General features: G+C 39.1%; 1 protein-coding gene across 1 annotated transcript in view; it reads right to left on the minus strand.

The window, feature by feature from the left end:
* Positions 1 to 19,183, minus strand: part of ascc3 (activating signal cointegrator 1 complex subunit 3) — a 522,713-nt gene that overhangs the window by 368,732 nt on the left and 134,798 nt on the right. The window contains exon 12 of the mRNA XM_080192820.1: positions 9,743 to 9,919. Within this exon, the coding sequence (XP_080048946.1) occupies positions 9,743 to 9,919 (177 nt within the window). The remainder of the gene's footprint in view (positions 1 to 9,742; positions 9,920 to 19,183) is intronic.

Below are 19,183 nucleotides of genomic sequence, written 5' to 3' on the forward strand. Positions count from 1 at the left end.
TGAATAAAAGTGAAGTGATTGAATAAATAATTTATTTTCAGATCTGTTTCAAAGTTTTTTTCCACTTTTTCTCCCATTCTGAGAAGGCTTTCGTTAAAAATTGTCACTTTAGTCACTCTGAATATTTTCTCCCTTGTTTCCTGTTTTCATTGTAGAAGAGAGAGTTTTAGGAGTGCCTGGAAAGTAAAATAACTGCTATGAAAGCTGAGAGGTTCATTTTAACCTAACCAATTCGGCCAGATCGTGTACTGCACTTGTTTTAGCAAGTGGTTTTCCTCTCTGATGAAGTAAATGGTGAATAATGTTGTGCAGGGTGTTAAACAGGCATTCCACCTAATCCTGTCCCACCTAGTGAGTTAGTTACCCTCTAAAATGCATCATGACTGTAAAATCAGCAAATCCAGTCTGCAAAACTGGCTCAATAGTAACACTCTCACCTCAGAGAAAGTTAGGGTTTAAGCCCCAATCCAGAGCCTTGAGCACATAATTTAGACTGACATTTCACTCCAATTAAAAGAGTTTCTGCATTATCAGAGCTGTCTCTTCATGGAGTCATCCTTTTGCATGGTAAACAACACACATCTGTGCGAGTACATCAACATTGACCAAGCCAACTGAAAGAAAGATTAGGAGCTTCCAGAATAGAGCTATCCCTATTGTAGAGGTTATACCCAATACTCCAAGAATCTAATTAGAAAGCAAAACATAGTAACTAACCATAAAATAGAATGCATTCACAAGGATCAAAAATATTCAAAAATTATCTACTAAATTAGCGGGATTCTATTCTAAATTTCTCATCAGGTACATAACAAAAGCTGAACGAAACATAGGTATTCATTCAAGGTAATTGTAAATGATGGAACTAAAAGAAAAGATTGATGGAAGACTATCAAATGCAATGCTTGGATGTGTGAAATGAACTGTAAGTGACAAAAGAAAAGACAGGTTGCATGTTAAAAATTGATTTTGAGTGTTTTCACAAATATCCCAGGAGAATTTGCTATTTCTTGAATCTTATTGAAGATCTAAAAAAAAAGCTGTCTGAAATAACAATGCCGCTGGCTTCCATTAATGAATTCCCCCACCAACAGCAAAAGGACACAAAGGTTCATTCCGTGCCAGTAACAAGAATATCAAAATTCTACCTATTTATAACACAAATTCCTGGAAATGGCAACAAGTTTCTTCTAACTGCTGGATTTATTCATAATATGAAAATTTATTCATCTGCCAAAGATGTTTGAAGAACAGTGTTGATGCATTTTTAAACGTAAATGCAATCAACTATATATTCACAAAAAATATACTTAAATATAGTCTTTAGCAATTTTGAGATGTACTAACAGATATACAGGTTATGTATCACAGAACACATTTTTTTAATTCATCGGTCATGAGCATCGCTGGCTGGCCGGCCAGCATTTCTTGCCCATCTCCCATCTGCTTGAGGGCAGTTGAGAGTCAACCACATTGCTGTGTCTCTGAAGTCACATGTAGGCCAGACCAGGTAAGATGGTAGATTTCCTTCCCTAAAGTACATTAGTGGACCAGATGGAGTTTTCTGACAATCGACAATGGTTTCATGGTTATAAGTAGATTCTTAAGTCCAAATTTTTTTTCTTGAATTTAGTTAACAAAACTGCAATTACTTATTCCTTAGCTAAATTTGTTTATGAAACACTATTCAGAATAGAACTTGGTAAAGTTTCAAGAAAACCAAATAAACATTAAGCATTCAGAAATCAGAAACCAAGAAGTCCAACTCAGTTGCATAAGAACAAATTTGGATGCACCAAGTTCCAAAAACATTTTTTTTTTAAATTTACCTTCGAAGCTTCAATAATAAAAAAATGTTTAATGTACAAGAAGTGAAGCCTCATAATTCATCAGAATAAATTTTAAAATGCATTTATGCTGAGTTGAATAATAGAAACCAATGTTTTTTTTTACCCATGCAAGGGCAACTTCAACATTTTTGCATTCTGTTCTCTAGCCTGGCAACTTCTAAACTGGCTCAGTACCAGGGCAATTGGCTCTTTTGTGCCCATGGCTAGAGTCATAATGAAACTGAATAATGGCTGGTGCTGTTGCTGCCATTACAGCAGCAGGCCAATTCTACAGGAGCTACCCAGCCATCTGTTTGACAAATGACCTTCCTTCCATCTCAAAGTAAAAGAAGAAGGGTTATTTTATAAACATTCAGTTCCAAACCCAAATTCCTCCCATAATGAATCAGTCTACTCCAGCTTACAATAGATGTTGCCCAAACATCTAGGTTTAGGCCAGTCAGATACAGGTTATAATCATGTCCAAATAAATCATAAGCAATGATCATCTACAACAAGAAAAGTCCACAAGAACCACCTCACCCAATTTTCAGTTGCACCACAATCATGTCCTACATTATCAAAGTTCCAGGTGCCATTATTAATGAAAAGCTTCCTGGACCAGTCTAGCAAAAAGGGACAGAAATATGAGAACAGGGCAAGCAAGTGGTGCAAAAGCTGGAATTCTCTGGCTGTTCATGCTCCACCGACGCTGCTAGAAAGGATGGAGAATTTGGTGCTCAGCCAAATCTCCAATCATTACAGTGGGATAGGAGAATACCACCCAAGGACAACAGTTCTACAAAGAAATAGATATGAAATATCACACAGGAACAAACCATTCAGCCCAACCAACTAAAGCTGGTGTTTGTGTTCCAGACAAGCTTCTTTCCCTCTTTCCTCAGCAAAACCTACCATTGTAAGCCTTTATTGTCTTCTCTGTCTTTCCCTTAGATGAATTAAAACTATTAGCTTTAACCAAAAGCTGCGAGAATGGTAGCAGATTTCGTCTTCTCAACACTATGCGGAGACACTTCTGTTGAATTCTTACTTGGATTTCTTGGTGACTTTATTACATTGATGGCTGCTAGTTATGCTCTTTCCAACGAAGGGGGATATTCCCCCTGTAACTATTCTTTCAAAATCTTTCAGAATTTGGTGTACCTCAGATTATTTTCAATGAAAAGAAAGCTAGCCTGTTAATCCTTTCCTGAAAAGTCTAAGAGTTTCTGGTATCATTCTTGTCAATTTTCTTCGCATTCTCACCAGTGCCTCTATGTCCTTGCTATAATATGATAACCATGCAGCAGTCAAAGAGTGGCCTAACCAAGGTTCAGCACAGGTTAAGCATAGTTCCCCTATTTTTCAATTCTGCACCTTCAGAAATAAAGCCTTATGCTTGGTTTGTTTTCTTTTATGGCTATGGTAAACAGATTGATTTTACCAAACAAAGAGTCTTTTTCTCATGTTGTAATTTCTATGCAATTTGATGCAACTACAATAATAAGGAAGAGTCTGCATTCTCTGTGACGAATAGCATATCCTAACCTCTGAAAGAATGCCATTTGCTCAGCTGGATGATGCAGCTCTAACATTCAAAAAACTCAAATTAACTGGTGATTTGATTAGAACTACAGGGTTGAGCCATCCCCTCCTCTAGCGGCGCATTATAATTTTGACAGGTATGATCTATTCATGTATTGCAGCAACTCGCTGAACTAATTTTTACAGCACCTCCACCAAGTCTCAACTAGGACAGAACAGCGGCATCATAAGAATGTTAATGCCCCTCCAAGACACACATCATCTTGATAAGGAATATATAATCACCATTGTTTCATTATTGTAGAGTCAAACTCCTCAATGTCCCTACCTAGGACACGATCAACATGTGAGCTGCATCAGTTGAAGAAAAAAGCCCAGCATCAGTTTTTCCGATCATCTAAAGACGAACTATAAAGAACAAGTTCATAAAATGGCTTGTAACTATGCCATTTGGCTTTTAACTCAGTGTTCCTTCACAGAAAGGATAGTAGGACTAGGGGGCACAGCCTCAAGATAAAGGGGGGGCGGTTTAGAACGGAGTTGAGGAGGAACTTCTTCACTCAAAGGGTGGTGAATCTCTGGAATTCTCTGCCCATTGAAGTGGTGGAGGCTGCCTCGCTAAATATTTTTAAGACGCGGGTTGGTGGGTTTTTGATAAGAGAGGGGATTAAGGGTTATGGGGAGAGGGCGGGAATGTGGAACTGAGCCAAGACAGATCAGCCATGATCTTATTGAATGGCGGGGCAGGCTCGAAGGGCTAGTTGGCCTACTCCTGCTCCTATTTCTTATGTTCTTATGTTCTAAAACTCAGTGAATAGTTACTTCTCTGATGACAAAATACTTTTACTGTATCAACACTATTCTTCTTAAATGTTTGTAATCCTCTATCATTTTATTTCTTTTCAATTGAATGCTTGTATCTCTATTGCTCAGTTTTACAGTTGTATAAAGCCTAATCAAGCAGCAACAAGACTGACTGAAGAGGGAGAAAAGCTGAAAAAAGCAATATGAAACATTATTATTTACCACTTTACAACTGCATCTGCATTTTGTTTGGAGTAGTGGGGAGGGAGTGGGGGTGGGGCAAGAGAGAGCATTGGCAGTGGTACATAGAACATGAAACACAGTGCACATGGTACTGCACAGGAACAGGCCCTTTGGCCTACAATGTTGTGCTGAACAAGACACCAAATTAAACGAATGCCTTCTGCTGCCCTTAGTCCATATCCCTCCATTCCTTGTCTATTTATGTGTTTATCTAAAAGCCCCGCGGATGCTCTTATCCTATCTGCCTGTACCACCACCCTGGCAGTGTGCTCCAGACATCTATAACTCTGTGTGTAAAACACATGCCCCTCACATCTCCTTTGAACTTTCCCCCCTCACTTTGAGTACATGCCCACTAGTACTAAACATGTCAAAAAGGGAAAAAGATTCTGACTGTCAATCCTATCTATACCTCTCATAATTTTATAGACTTCTATCAGGATCCCCTCAACCTCTGCCATCACAGAGAAAACAACCTTAGTTCATCCAGCCTCTCCTTATAGCTCATAGCTTCTAATCCAGGCAACATTCTGGTAAACCTCTTCGCAACCTCTCCAAAGCCTCCACATCCTTCCTGTAATGTGGCGACCAGATTTGAACACAAATCTGTGCGGCTGAACCAAAGTTTTATAAAGCGGCAACTTGATATCCTGACTCTTAAGAAGAAGATGAAGATGAAGTGGACACAACACAACTGTTATACTTGGCCTTCCCACATTGATGTGTATTATGTGTGGGTTGAATTTGTGCTCAAATGGAGCCCGAAAACTTTTATAAGACAACCATGCATGATAAGCGAAACGATTCTGAGAAACCTAGTCAGGGTGTAGTTCAGTTCTCCTGATGAGAGTATTAACATAAATTTCAGGCAATCTATTCATTTTACACTGGGAAGTACCTCAGGCGAACTGAATTTTTACTTTCATGGTTAATTGAGGATAGATCAACTGCAACTGAAATCAAAATTTGATTTTACTTGGGAAATCTGTATTAATATCTGCTGGCATCAATTTGAATGAGCAATTTTGCCCAATTATCTGGTATTACAGTAGCCAACCAAAGCTCTCAGAATCATGTAGCTTCTGATATAACTTGATTTCTTTTATGTTTTTTCTCTTCAAGTAAAAAAAAACAGATTCACTGTTGCAGATCTTTTGTGCCAAAATGTGAAATGATTAGTTTTGAAAAAAATAAAAGGAAAGACAAATTTACTGATGGAATGTTGAAGTGCTGTAGGAACAGAGACACCTGAGCACGTGCACACCCAAGTCTTTGAGGTTGGCAGGAAAAGTTGAGAAGACTGGTAAAAAAAATATATAAGGGCATTTTCTAGGAAAATATGTAAGCAAAGGAAGCTATGGTAAATTTTATAAAACAGCTTAAAACTCAATTGGAGAATTGTGCCCAATTCCGGACACCACATCTTAGAAGTGATGTCAAGATCCTAGAGATTGTAGAGGAGATTTACCCAATGGTAGCAGGGATGTACATCGAAACACAGGAAATAGGAACAGACGTAGGCAAATGCCTACTTCAAGTCTGCTCCGCCATGTAATCAGATCATGGTTGATCTCTCCCTGGTCTCAAATCCACCTCCCTTCCTGTTTTCCTATACCTTTAGCCTGTTTTTAAATTAGAAATTCACCACCCTCTGCGAGTAGTTCCTCCTCATCTCAGTTTTGGATCGACCACCTCGCAAACTATACCTACGAAAAACTTCAGTTACGTGGGGAGACTAGAGAAGCTGGGAAATTTCTGAACAGTAGAGAAAGTTAAAGGGTGATTTGGTTGTGAAAGTCGTTAAAGATTTGGTAGAGTAAATAAGAAAAAACCGTTACTAGTGGAAGAAGAGTCAGCAACCAGAAGCTGCAGATTTAAGGTAACTGGCAAACAATCAAGTTGTTATAAAGTTAATTGATTAGTCACAAGTAAGGCTTACATTAACACAATGAAGTTACTGCGAAATTCCCCTGAATTCATTGCCTGAAAGGGTATGATAAATTTCAAACAAAAATTAGATCGATATTTGAAGTGGAAAAAGTTGAAGCGCAATGAGTAAAGAGCAGGGTGAGGGAGTAAGTGGAAAGATCTTTCAAAAAGTCAGTGTAGGAATGATGAGCTACCTTCTGTATCATTCATTCTATGATATGAGCCTACTCTGCTGGTTGGCTCTTAACTGCACTCAAGGGATAACACTCAATGGATAACAAAAGCTGGCATTGCAAGTGACACTCGCATCCCATGAAATAATTAAAAATCCTAGCCATAACAAGTCTGCTTCATTTATCCCTGCCTTATTTCACCAAAACGCTTTGCCTTGCTTAGATTCCAAAATCCTCCTCAGTAGCCCATTTTTGTTCCCTCCAGGAATCCCATTTAAAACAAAATCTGTTCCTCAGCAAGTTCTACTCAACCATCAGCCCCATCCTCAATTATATATTCTGATTCCTTTATTTGAAAATGCTCATTCTCATCCTCATAACAATCTATAGCCTTGCTCAAATATACTCTATCAGACTTGCATTTCCTCATGTATTCTTCAGTCCTCTGACGTGAGCCTCTCTTACATGCTGCCTTCCATTCCCAGTGGCTGATCTTCTAACCACATCAACCTTACTCTGTAGAACACATTCCTTAAAACTATTCTTTCACTTCACCATTCAAAAGCCTTCCTAAATGCCTATCTTTACAACCAACCTCACCTCATATTAGAAAAAGTACAGGGATTGAAAATCAAAATGACTAAATGGATAAAATGATATTTTAAAATAAAGCGATGATAATAATACATAGAAAAACAACTCTACATCATTTAGAGAGAAGCAAACAGACAAATGTAAAGGTTCAGCCAATGAAGCAATATTAGGAAAAGGCAGCAAAAGCTTGGTCAAAGTTTTTAAAGGAGGGTCTTAAAGGAGGAGAGGAGATGGAGGGTACAAAATGGTTTAGACAAATGGTTGCTGAGATTGGGATGGTTGAAACCATGAAAAAATTCAAACATAAAAATGAGAATTTCAAATTGGAGGTAGCAGCTAACACTCGTCAGTAAGGACAGGATCAGATGGTGCACGATTGGATATGGGTTTAGTGCCTGGGATGAGCTGAACATTATGAAGGTTGAAAGATATGTGGCTGCCAGGAGAAAATTGAAAAGGTCCTGGTGGCAAAGTGATTATTGAGGGTTTCAGAGGCAGATAGCCTGATCCAGGGAATAGAAAAGCAAGAAGTAGCTTATAGAAGTAGCTGGGTGCTCTTTGTCAATGAAAAGGACCTGGGGTTAAAAACAACTTCTGAATTGAATGCAGAGGGTTCAAGTATTCCTCTTCAGCCAAGTCATTAATCAAAAAATTTATGGAACAAGCAACCAAGAGTGTAGAGTTGGTGATGGAGGCCAAAGATGATGGTCTTGTTAATGTTTAACTGGAGGAAACTGTTGTTCATCCAAAACTGGCAGTAACACAAGCTTAAACACACAAATAGGAATCCTATTTGACGTAATATATTTCATGAGTCAGAAATAACATGTGGGACTGCACCTGTAGTCTATCAAAATCTCTACACACAGCAGATGAAAAACAAACACCGATGGGTAGGTTAATTGGATTTTCACTGCCAGATACAACAGGCTGTCATCCATAAGGAAAAAAAAACACTGGGAAATTGTTCAAGATATACGTGCCATACTTTCTTACTCCAACCATATAAATACAACTCTCATTGCAGGACACATGCCAAAGCATTTGAAAGTAGCAAGGGCATTCAGTTGTTATAACAAAAGTGATGAAAATATTCAGAAAGAAGAAATGCTAGAGTTAAATTCACAAAAAATAAAATCCTAATCAGCAATGAACTGACGTACAATTTGAGATTAGATATTAACATTAGGATATTGCCTCTTTCACTTCTTTTCAGGTCACATTCAGTCACACTAAATCCATAAAAATAACATTTAAGGAAATCGTGAGTCCACTATTTCCAATGGCCATTACTTTTATTGGCACCAGCATTCACCTGCTTAAGATACACCTGTTACTACTTCAGGCTGACCGAGCTCCCTCTCATCGAAGGCACTAAATATTAAATCTCTCAATGGTGAAGAGGGAATTTATCAGGCAACTTGACCCTGCACTTTGGAGAATTAACATTGATGCAAGTTGCTTTCAATCGGGAGTGAGGGGAGTCATGGAGCTCTGTAGGGATGCATTTTTCCATCACAGTTCAACTAACACCAGCAGACTAATCAGTACACCATGTCTGGGACTAATCCTAGCTTATTGTTGGTCAGGTATTCAAGTAATGTCAATTGGCAATGATATAGCAACCATTGTGGTTGCTCTTAGACTTCAGAGTAAAAGGCAGCTGGACTGGTAATTCTTTCCCTGGTATGGAGGCATTGTTTTATGAGGAAAGGTTAAACAGGTTAGGACTCTACTCATTGGAATTTACAAGAGTAAGAGGTGATCTCATTGAAACACATAGCATTTACTCTGTCACGACCTTAAAAATCCTAAGAGGACATTTTGTCTTGTGGGACAGTTTAGGACCAGAGGGCATGGTCTCGGAATAAAGGAGTGCCAGTTTAAGACTGAGATGAGGAAAATTTCTTCTCTCAAGAGGGTTGAGAGTCCTTACCACAGAGAGCTTAGGGGGCAGAGTTTTGTGTATATTTAAGGCTGAGATAGATAGATTTTTGATTAGTAAGAGAATGAAGGGTTATGGAGGAAGGGCAGAAAAGTGGATGCAAGGAATGTTGGATCAGCCATGTTCCTATTGAATGGCAGAGCAGGCTCAAGGGGCTGAACAACCTACTCCTGTTCCTATTGCTGATTGTCTGTAGCTATTCTGATATCTATTCAATTATTATTTCAAAAGCTAGAACAAACTCTTCAGCCATCAGGATTTGCATGACCAGTCGAGAAGGTGTTGCCCTAACTTACCAGCTGGTGGACAAGGCAGCATCTAACCGTAAAGTCCCAGCCACTGTTTTACAAACTTTTTGTGCTCTCCTGACAATAGTGAGAACACTTCCTTTGGCAGCTTCATTAAACCTCTCACCTTCACAAAACATTTAATTATGACCAAATCGTTCCATTTTTGGATTGGCATTTACTTATTGCTTACCTTTCTGAAACGCCTTTTAATACTTTTTTATATTAAAGATGCTAATGTAGTTCTGATGTCCCTTAATTCCCAGATCCACTCATTCTAAATAATTTTGTTCTTAGTTGAAAGAATAAAAGGTATGTGTGAAATTCACAAAAGCGAACAACCAGAAACATCCTCTGAACATTACTTCATTTGCAAAGAAAACTGCAATTTACCTTGTTTGATGCTTTAACTCCTATGAAAGTCTGTTTGAGAGGCACAGGCCGAAAACGTCCATCAAAGAAAAAAAGTCCAATAAATGGATTTACATGGAGGAACGTGGCTACATCAAGGAAGTTAGGCAGGGTGGCTGATAAACCCAGAATTCTGATCATACTTTGGGTGGACTCAACCTGCAAAAAAGAAACAAAAGAAAAAACTGTTTTTTTGTAATCAGTGTAGCTGATGTCAATTGCTGATGTAACAGCTTGATTCAGGATAACTTTTAGTTATGCTCCATATTATTTACAAAGCTTCTTTTCCCAAAATAAGTACTACTGCATTCATACGTACAACTATGCAGTCTACACAACCGCCTGCAAATTAATATGCTATTGTTGCGCCAAAATTGGGGAGAAGTCACATGGTGTGCATGTTAATACTATGTATGCCATTTGATCATGGATCTGTGACCAAAAAGCTTTCTAAACACCTTTTCACAAAAGCTTTGTTTCAACACCAGCAACTGTACAAGTCATATAAATACTGTAGCTACCAGAGCAGGTCAAAGGCTAGAAATCCTGCAGCAAGTACTCACCTCCAGACTCCCCAAAGCCTGTCCACCATCTACAAAGCACAAGATAGGAGTGTAATAGAATGCTCTCCACTTGCCTGGATGAGTGCAGCTCCAATAGCACGCAAGAAACTTGACAACACACAGGACAAAGTAGCCCACTTGATTGCTACCCATTCCACAAATATTCAATCCCTCCAACACTGATGAACAGTGGCAGCAGTGTATATTACCTACTGCAGGAACTCACCAATGTTCCTAATACAGGACCTTTCAAACCCATGACCACTACCATCTAGAAGAACCAGAGCAACAGTTATGTGGGAACATCACCACCTGGAGGTTGCCTTCCAAGTCACTTGCTATCTTAATTGTGAATAGATTGGTGTTCCTTCATTGTTTGCTGAGTCAAAATCTTGAAATTTCCTCCCCAGCAGTACTATGAATGTACCTACACCTTAGGGACTGCAACAGTTCATGAAAGTAGCTCACCACCATCTTCTCAAGGGCAATTAGAGATTGGCAATAAATCCTCACCTAGTCAGCAATGTTTACAAGTGAATAAACAATATATAAAATCACTAATAAAAATTCAGAAATTGAGACATGCATTTTATAGAGATATCTAGCATCAACTACCCTGTATTTGAACTGTGAAAGGTTGTTTGGAGTAGGCAGGAATGTGGGATTGAGGCTACAATCAGATCAGCCATGATCTTATTGAATAGCAGAGAAGGTTCAAAGGGACTAGTGGCCCACTCTTGTTCGGAATTAGTATGTATATTTTAAATAAAGAACAATCTGGCGAAAGAGTGCAGTCAAATCCCTCTGAAAAGAAGGAAAATACTTGAAACTGTTCAGAGTTGAAGAGCTCACGTACAAGATTGCCTGAGTGAACAGAAGAGTTGATTTATTTATCAGAGAAGCGTCTTTTAACATCATCCACAAAGCCACTAATGCATTCAGAACATCAAACACAACTAATCAATTTGTGCTTCAATAACAGTTACAAATCAAGCTCTAAAACATTAACTGCATTTACTTTGAAGACATGAAAATATATTGCATTTTGACTATCCTGTGGAAGTAGGACACACGGACAATCAAATTTCTAAACACGGGAAACTGAAGCTGAAAACTTTTTCTTGTCATTAGAAATGGTTTGGAAAAGGTTTACCCTGCAATAGGCAGGTTTTTAAAAATTCATTTACGGGACATGGGCATCACTGGCTAGGCACAATATTTATTGCCCATCCTTAACAGCCCTCAAGAAGTGGTGGTAAGCTGACTGCTTGATCACTGCAGTCTCTGTGGTGCAGGTTGATGCACAATGCAGTTAGGGAGAGAATTCCAGGATTTTGACCCAATGACCGTGAAATAGTAGCGACATATTTCTAAGTCAGGATGGTGAGTGAGTTGAATTTCCAAGTGGTGATGTACCAATGTCCTGCGCACATTCATCAGGACAGAAACAGAAATAACATTTCAAGTCTTTGACTCAAGAGTCTATGATACAAAACGTTAACTCTGTTTCTCTCTTGATAGATACTGGCAGACCTACTGAGTTTTCAAGCACCCTCTGTCCTTGTTTCAGATTCCAGCATCTGCAGTATTTTGCTTACATTATTGTGTTCATTGTTATTGGAACCATTTAGATTCCATTCTGAAATGCATGCTGGTCAATTTTCTGACGTATTGCAAACCTCAGAGGTTTTCTAAAACAAAACCTGCATGTGGATTGAAGAGTCCTATTTTACTTCTTTCTGTCTGCACAACATACTATGAGAAAAGATTAAAATAAAGTTACTGCACTGAACCAGACGATATATTCATGCTACATTTTTCAAAATAATTATTTTCCATATGTACTGTTAGATCATTGATCAGTAACAACATTTGAAATCCTCATTTCAAAAGCCATTCTGAAAGATCCTTTAGAATTCGCAAATGTTGAAAATACAAGACATGAGTATTGCTGAAAAAGACAGATATTTTGTCCAAGCTTTCCATCTTGCATTCATCAGAACACTTTGCAAGGGGAAAACCTTGTATGAGAAGAAAATGCTGATTGGTTGGTGAGTGGATTGGTAGAGAATGTAGAGAACGCACCAGTTGATAGTGACTACAGATAACTGCTAAGCATTGTTTGAAATTTAACCCAGGCAGCTTGACTCCGATTGATCAAGGCATTGCCCTGGGAATTAATCAGTGAAAGACTGTCACTTGTTTTGCTTAGCTGAAATGGACACAATGTGTGGTCACATTCCTTCTGCCTGCAAAGAACGGGCCCTGTGTATAAATATATTCAGTTTCCAGTACAGGCAGAGAGTAAGACATGCAGATAGACAGAGAGACAGACAGACATACAGTAAGAGAGAGAAAGGGAGGGAGGCCAATAGCAAGACTCAGACTGACAAAGTAAGTGTAAGAGAACATAAGTATCAAAACTGTAGTGGAAGAATAAATAAATAAAACAGCTAACAGAGGCATTTTAAAAATAATTTATGCTGGAGCAACACTGGATGCAAGAAGGGCCTCTGAAACAACCAGGTAGGTGGAGGGAAATATTTGTGTCTTTTTTTTGTCTTATAGGGAAGACTATGAACATTGCTTCCCCTCATGTCAGCTATTTATGTTTGGAACCCAGCGTCCAGACTAAAACAAAACCTTGTAAGCTTTTACTCATAAAACCCAACCAGATGTTTCTTTTTCAGAATTGAAAAATAACAATCTTTGAGCAACGCTAAATACTGCTATCTGCCAGTTTGTGGAATATAATAATGGTTTAATCAATACTTCATAACATCAAAGACAAACCTAGGTCATCTGTATCTTTTTATTTCATTTGTGGAACATGGGCATTGCCAGTTGGCCAGCATTTATTGCTCATCCCGAGTTGGCTTTGAGAAAGTGGTTGTGAGCTGCCTTCTTGAATTGCTGCAGTCAACATGCTGTGGGTTGACCCACAAATGCCACTGTGAGGGAATTCTGGGATTTTGAGCCAGCAACTGCGAAAGAATGGCGATATATTTTCATATCAGGATAGTGAGTGGCTTGGAAAGGAGATTGCAGGTGGTAATGTTACCATGTATCTACTGCCCTTGTCCTTCTAGATGGAAGTGGTTGTGGGTTTGGAAGGTGCTGCCTAAGGATCTTTGGTGAATTGCTGCAGTGCATCTTGTAAATAGTACACACTGCTGCTACTGAGCAGTGATGGTAAGGGAGTGGATATTTGTAGGCGTGGTGCCAATCAAGTGGGCTGGATGGTGTCAAGCTTCTTGAGTGTTGTTTTAAGCATGAATTTAAGCATGAATTCATTCCATAAATGGAATAATGTAGATTAATTACTATATTTATTAATTACAAGGACAATTCATCAGGCATGGAAAATTTTCCAGCTGCTGTTTGGCAAGTTTCCCAGCGACAATTGCAGTCAAATTCATGAGATGTCTGTGCTAGTTATACTGGTCTCCAACTGCATGTTATGTCAAGTACATATACAATTCAGCAAAATAACAAAATATACATTCAAATCTATTTACACCAATAAAATACTTCATTAAATAAATAAAAATATTTCACTGAAGTTTTTCAGTGGAATAAAAACTGTATTCAAAAGAAGAAGATTCTGTCTGAACAATTTCCTGGGCTTGTGTGTGTTGAATACACGCAATTATTTCCCCACTTAACTGCACTCAGGGCCTCATCCCTTGTGGCTAGTCGTGACTGACCGCAGCAAACTGCTAGTAATGAGGAACAATACTAGCTAGTACTGAGGCCGAAATGTTGTCTGATTTCAAGAAGAACTGAGATAAAGCACCTGGAGCTAAAGGGATCAAGGGATATGAGAGGAGGAGGGGATCAGGATACTGAATCTGATTATCTGCCATGATCAAAATGAATGGCCAAGCAGGCTCAATGGGCCGAATGGCCTACTCCTGCTTCTAGTTCCTATGTTTCTAACAGGCAGCTTTCTGATTCTCTGGAAGCTCTCAGGAAGGGAACATCCTTCCTAAGATAAGTGGGAGCCACAACTGCAAGCAATCTCTTCTTCATATGGATGGGGAAGCAGTTATTGTGCAATGTCGAGATTAACAATTCATTTAATGGCTTCTATTGGCACAGTGCGAATGGTTGTAATGTCATGCATCTCCCAGGGCAGAAGTGATTCAACTTTTCATGGAATATCTAGACAATCATGAACTGCTTGAGGAAAGACCAGGAAAGATATTGCCACTTGCTTCATAAGTGAGAAACAGCTCAAACTGTATCTGTAACTGCCCAAGTCAGACCATTGTTCATATCCTGAACTTGGCACCTTATTGAAGGCCTTCTGAAATTCCAAATATACTGCGTCTAATGCTTCCCCATATCTACGCTGCCAGTTGCAGCTTCAAAAATATCTCAAATCAATCTGTTAAGTATTTTCTCTTTCATAAAACTATACTCTACCTAACCCTAGTGGTGCTCCAAGCATGCTGTTACTATGTCCTTAATAATAGATTCTATTCCCACAACTAACATTTTCCCTGTATTGTCTTTTATTTCATCCAGAGATATTTGTGACATTTCTCACATCTCTACCTCACCCCTTGCTCACAAATGATGTCACCCCGTCAAAAATAGAAAATGCTGGAAAATCTCAGCAGGTCTGACAGCCTCTGTTGAGAGAGGATAGAGCTAATGTTTCAAGTCTGGAAGACCCTTTGTCAGAGCTGAGAAACATTAGCTCTGTTCTCTCTCCACATATGCCGTCAGACCTGCTGAGATTTTCCAGCATTGCCTGATTTTTGTTTCAGATTCCAGCATCCACAAAAATGTGTTTTTATATTATGTCATCCCATCTCCTGCCTATCTTCCCAATCTTCCCTAAAGCATATTTCTTGCATTTAAACTACAAACAACATGCAATGTTAAATAGATTTCCCTCACCGCTATCTCCTCCAGTTATTACACCCCTTACAGTCCTTCAATATCGTTTTTCCCTTTTTTCTTATCATTTTGAATCTACAGCCAGTTCTGCTTTCCCTTCCCCTTGGCCATTCTAGATTAAATGCATTCCAATTGCCTTATTTATCCTCCTTACAAACAATTTAATATTGTTTCCTCTTTCAAACAACTTCCCTCTATCCCACTACCAGTCATTAATTCTTCTTTTATGTTCATTATCAATTATGCTGTCATTTTGGATTTGTGAACATAAAATGTAGATTGAATGAGCTCAGTAGAAGTGAAAAGTTACAAATGCTGCAAAAAACGGATTTCTGACCAAAAGATTTACACCCAAAACATAACAACTTTTCTCTTGTTCAAACTGAAGCAGTCCATTTTCAAATGCAACAAGATCTGGACAATATTCAGGCTTGGACTGAAAAATGGCAAGCAACATTTATGCTATACAAATGCCAGGCAATGACCATCACTAATAAGAGACACTCTAACCCCCATCCCTTGACATTCAATGGTGTCACCATCACTGAAACTCCCACTGTCAACATCCTTGAGGTTACCATTAACCAGAAACTCAACTGGACTCGCCACATAAACACAGTGGCTACAAGAGCAGGTTACAGGCTAGGAATACTGCGGCGAGTAGCTCACCTCCTGACTCCCCAAAGCCTGCCCAACCATCTACAAGGCACTAGTTAGGAATGTGATGAATACTCCCCACTTGACGGGTTGCATGCAGTTCCAACAACATTCAAGAAGCTTGATACCATTCAGGACTAAGCAGCCTGCTTGATTGCCATCACATCCACAAACATCCACTCCTCCACCACTCCCTCCCACCAATCTTAATTATTTTACCTCTGGTGTAAATATTGATAGATTGTTTCCAAATCCAGTCATCTATTTCCAGATTCATGCCATAGTTGATAGATTACTATTCCTCAATTAGCTTCATGTTAAAGTATTTCATATCAGAAAAAGAAACATAGTTTGTTATATCATAAATGGGAGCAATTCCTGACAACACTAGAAGTGCCTCCCTCAAATTAGATACTTCAAAATATTTTTCATGTTCTTCTTGCCATCTGTCTGCCCTAACCTGCTCTCCCTCCGTGCCCTCTCTGACCACCTAAATTATCTGATTTGCTTTTCCGACGACATCCAGTACGAGATGAACAAAAACCAATATATTAAATTATATATTGGAAGATTGAAGCCATGATTTTTGGTGTTTACTCCAAACTCCATTCTTTAGCTACCAACTTCATTCCTCTCCCTAGCAACAGTCTGGGATTAAGTCAGTCTGTTTGCAATTTTGTTGTCACATTTGTTCTGAAAAAGAACTTCTTACCTCATATGCATGGCATCACTAAGCCTATTTCTAACCCATAGTATCAACCAATGTCACTGCCGTCTCAATTCACCTGCTGAAATTCTCATTCCAACCTTTGTTATCTGGCATTTATTGTCCATCCTTAGTTATTCTAACACATTCCCAGCTGCTCCCCCACATTCTACCCTCCATAACTGCGAAGTCATGTAAACTGTACCCCTTGTCTTAATTCACAGCAAGTGCTATTCCCTATTATCCTTATGCTTGCTGACTTCCATTGGCTTGTTGTCAATAAATTTATATTAACTCTCATCCTTATTTACAATTCACTCCATGGCCTCAACCACCCTTATTTCTATAATTTCCTCCATCCTCAAAACTGTGACATCTGCACTCCTCTAAGACATCTACATTTTTACCACTGGATAATCAGCAGCTGCACTTGGAGAGTCTGTGCCACAACATCAGCATTTTAAAATTATAGTTAATGTAATTGAAACTTTACTCAATTGTCTTTAGGAGTCACAAGAAATTGCCCAGCATTTCCAAATTGCTGTAAATTTGTTTTGACCTGTTCAGGAATATTGCATGACTACGGTAAACGAGCACATTGTATATATGGGCTTTTTCATATAGCAGGCAGACATTTGGACAAGAGGGACATGAAAAATGTTTTGAAGTATCCAATTTGTAGGAGGCACTTCTAATATTGTCAGGAATCGTTCCCATTTATGGTATAACAAAGTGTGGGCCTGATTTTACCTTTTTTATTCTAAGTTCCGAGTCTGGGCATAGTACAGATCCGACTTAGAAATCTGCGCACCGGTTTATTTATGTAAGTCCAGTAAGTAACCTGCAGTGCTGCATTAGCTCTTTATTTTTGAAAGGAAAGAATTATAGTATTGGAACACTTAAGAACATAAGAAATAGGAGCAGGAGTAGGCCATCTAGCCCTTCGAGCCTGCCCCGCCATTCAATAAGATCATGGCTGATCTGTCGTGGCTCAGTTCCACATTCCCGCCCTCTCCCCAGAACCCTTAATCCCCTCTCTTATCAAAAACCCATCAACCCGCGTCTTAAAAATATTTAGTGAGGTAGCCTCCACCACTTCAACGGGCAGAGAATTCCAGAGATTCACCACCCTTTGAGTGAAGAAGTTCCTCCTCAACTCCGTTCTAAACCGCCCCCCCTTTATCTTGAGGCTGTGCCCCCAGTCCTACTATCCTTTCTGAGCGGGAAGAGTCTCTCCACCTCTATCCTATCCATCCCATTCATCATCTTATACGTCTCAATGAGATCAGTACATCCAATTTAATGTGAACATAAGCAATCCTTTTGAAGGAATTTAATAATGTTGAATTTATTCCAAAACTTTAGAAGCAGTTTTTTGTGAACGTCAGACATTAGATTTTTAGACAGCTCCTTTAAAAGAGGCAATTCAGCAATATTAGTCTTAATGCGGCAATTGCTATTTTGTAAATAACTACTTAGTTCCTCACAATGCATCAGCAGGTCCCCAAATATTAACTGGCAACATTAGCAAACTGTTAGCAATGAAATTTAAGATCAAAGGTGTAAATTTTAACTTTGCTGAACTGACAGTCAGGGAGTGCTAAAGTTGTTGCCATGGGCTCAGTCCTCTTATCACCCTGCTTTTGTTTTCTTGATATTAAAAGTTTCATCTGTGTTTTCATGTCACTTCACATCCTTTTACCATTATAAACCACTCCAGTCACAGAACCTCCAATACTAGCTTCTGGTGAACTCTCAATTATAATTAACATATGAACATATAAACTAGGAGCAGGCTAAGGCCACTAAGCCCCTCAAGCTGGTTCCAACATTCAATAAGATCATAGCTGATCTGTTTATAACCTCAACATAACATTTCAGCCTGCCCCAAATAACCTTTCATCCTCTTGTCAATCAAGAATCTACTTATGCTTAAAAATATGCAAAAACTCTGCTCCACCACCTTCTGAGGAAGAGTTCCAAAGACACACGCTGAAAAAAAATGTCCTCATCACTGTCTTAAATGTATCTTATTTTTAAAAGTGACCCATAGAGTATTGCACAAAAGGAAACAGTGTCTCTACAACCATCCTGTTAAGGTGCCTCAGTTTCAATCAAGTCTCTTACTCCTCTAAATTCCAACGAATACAAGCTTAACCTGTCCAATTTTTCCTCATAAAACAACTTGCCCATTCCTGGCATTGATCTAATGCACCTTCTGCGAACTGCTTCTAATGGCCACCATGATTGCTCCACCACTGGTAATACTGAGCGGGATTTTACGGCCTCGCTCGTCCTGAAACTGTAAAATCGCATCCCAGGGCAATGGACCTTTCTATTGCCTGCTCCGACTCCTGTAGTGGGCGGGATGGTAAAATTCCGGCCAATGCCTCAGGCATCAAGACCCAAAACTCTGGAATTCCTTCCTTACACCTCTCTGCCTTGCTGTCATCCTTTAAGACACTCCTTAAACCTTTCCTCTTTAGCCAAGCTTCAGGTCATTTGACTTAATGGGTAGGATGTTAAGGCCTCACTCAACCCAAGATTAGAAAATCCCACCCGAGGTCAACGGCCATTTCCACTATCCAC

This window comes from Carcharhinus amblyrhynchos, chromosome 7 (assembly GCF_965287045.1).
Source record: "Carcharhinus amblyrhynchos chromosome 7, sCarAmb.v2.hapA, whole genome shotgun sequence".
In the NCBI taxonomy this organism is placed as follows: domain Eukaryota; kingdom Metazoa; phylum Chordata; class Chondrichthyes; order Carcharhiniformes; family Carcharhinidae; genus Carcharhinus; species Carcharhinus amblyrhynchos.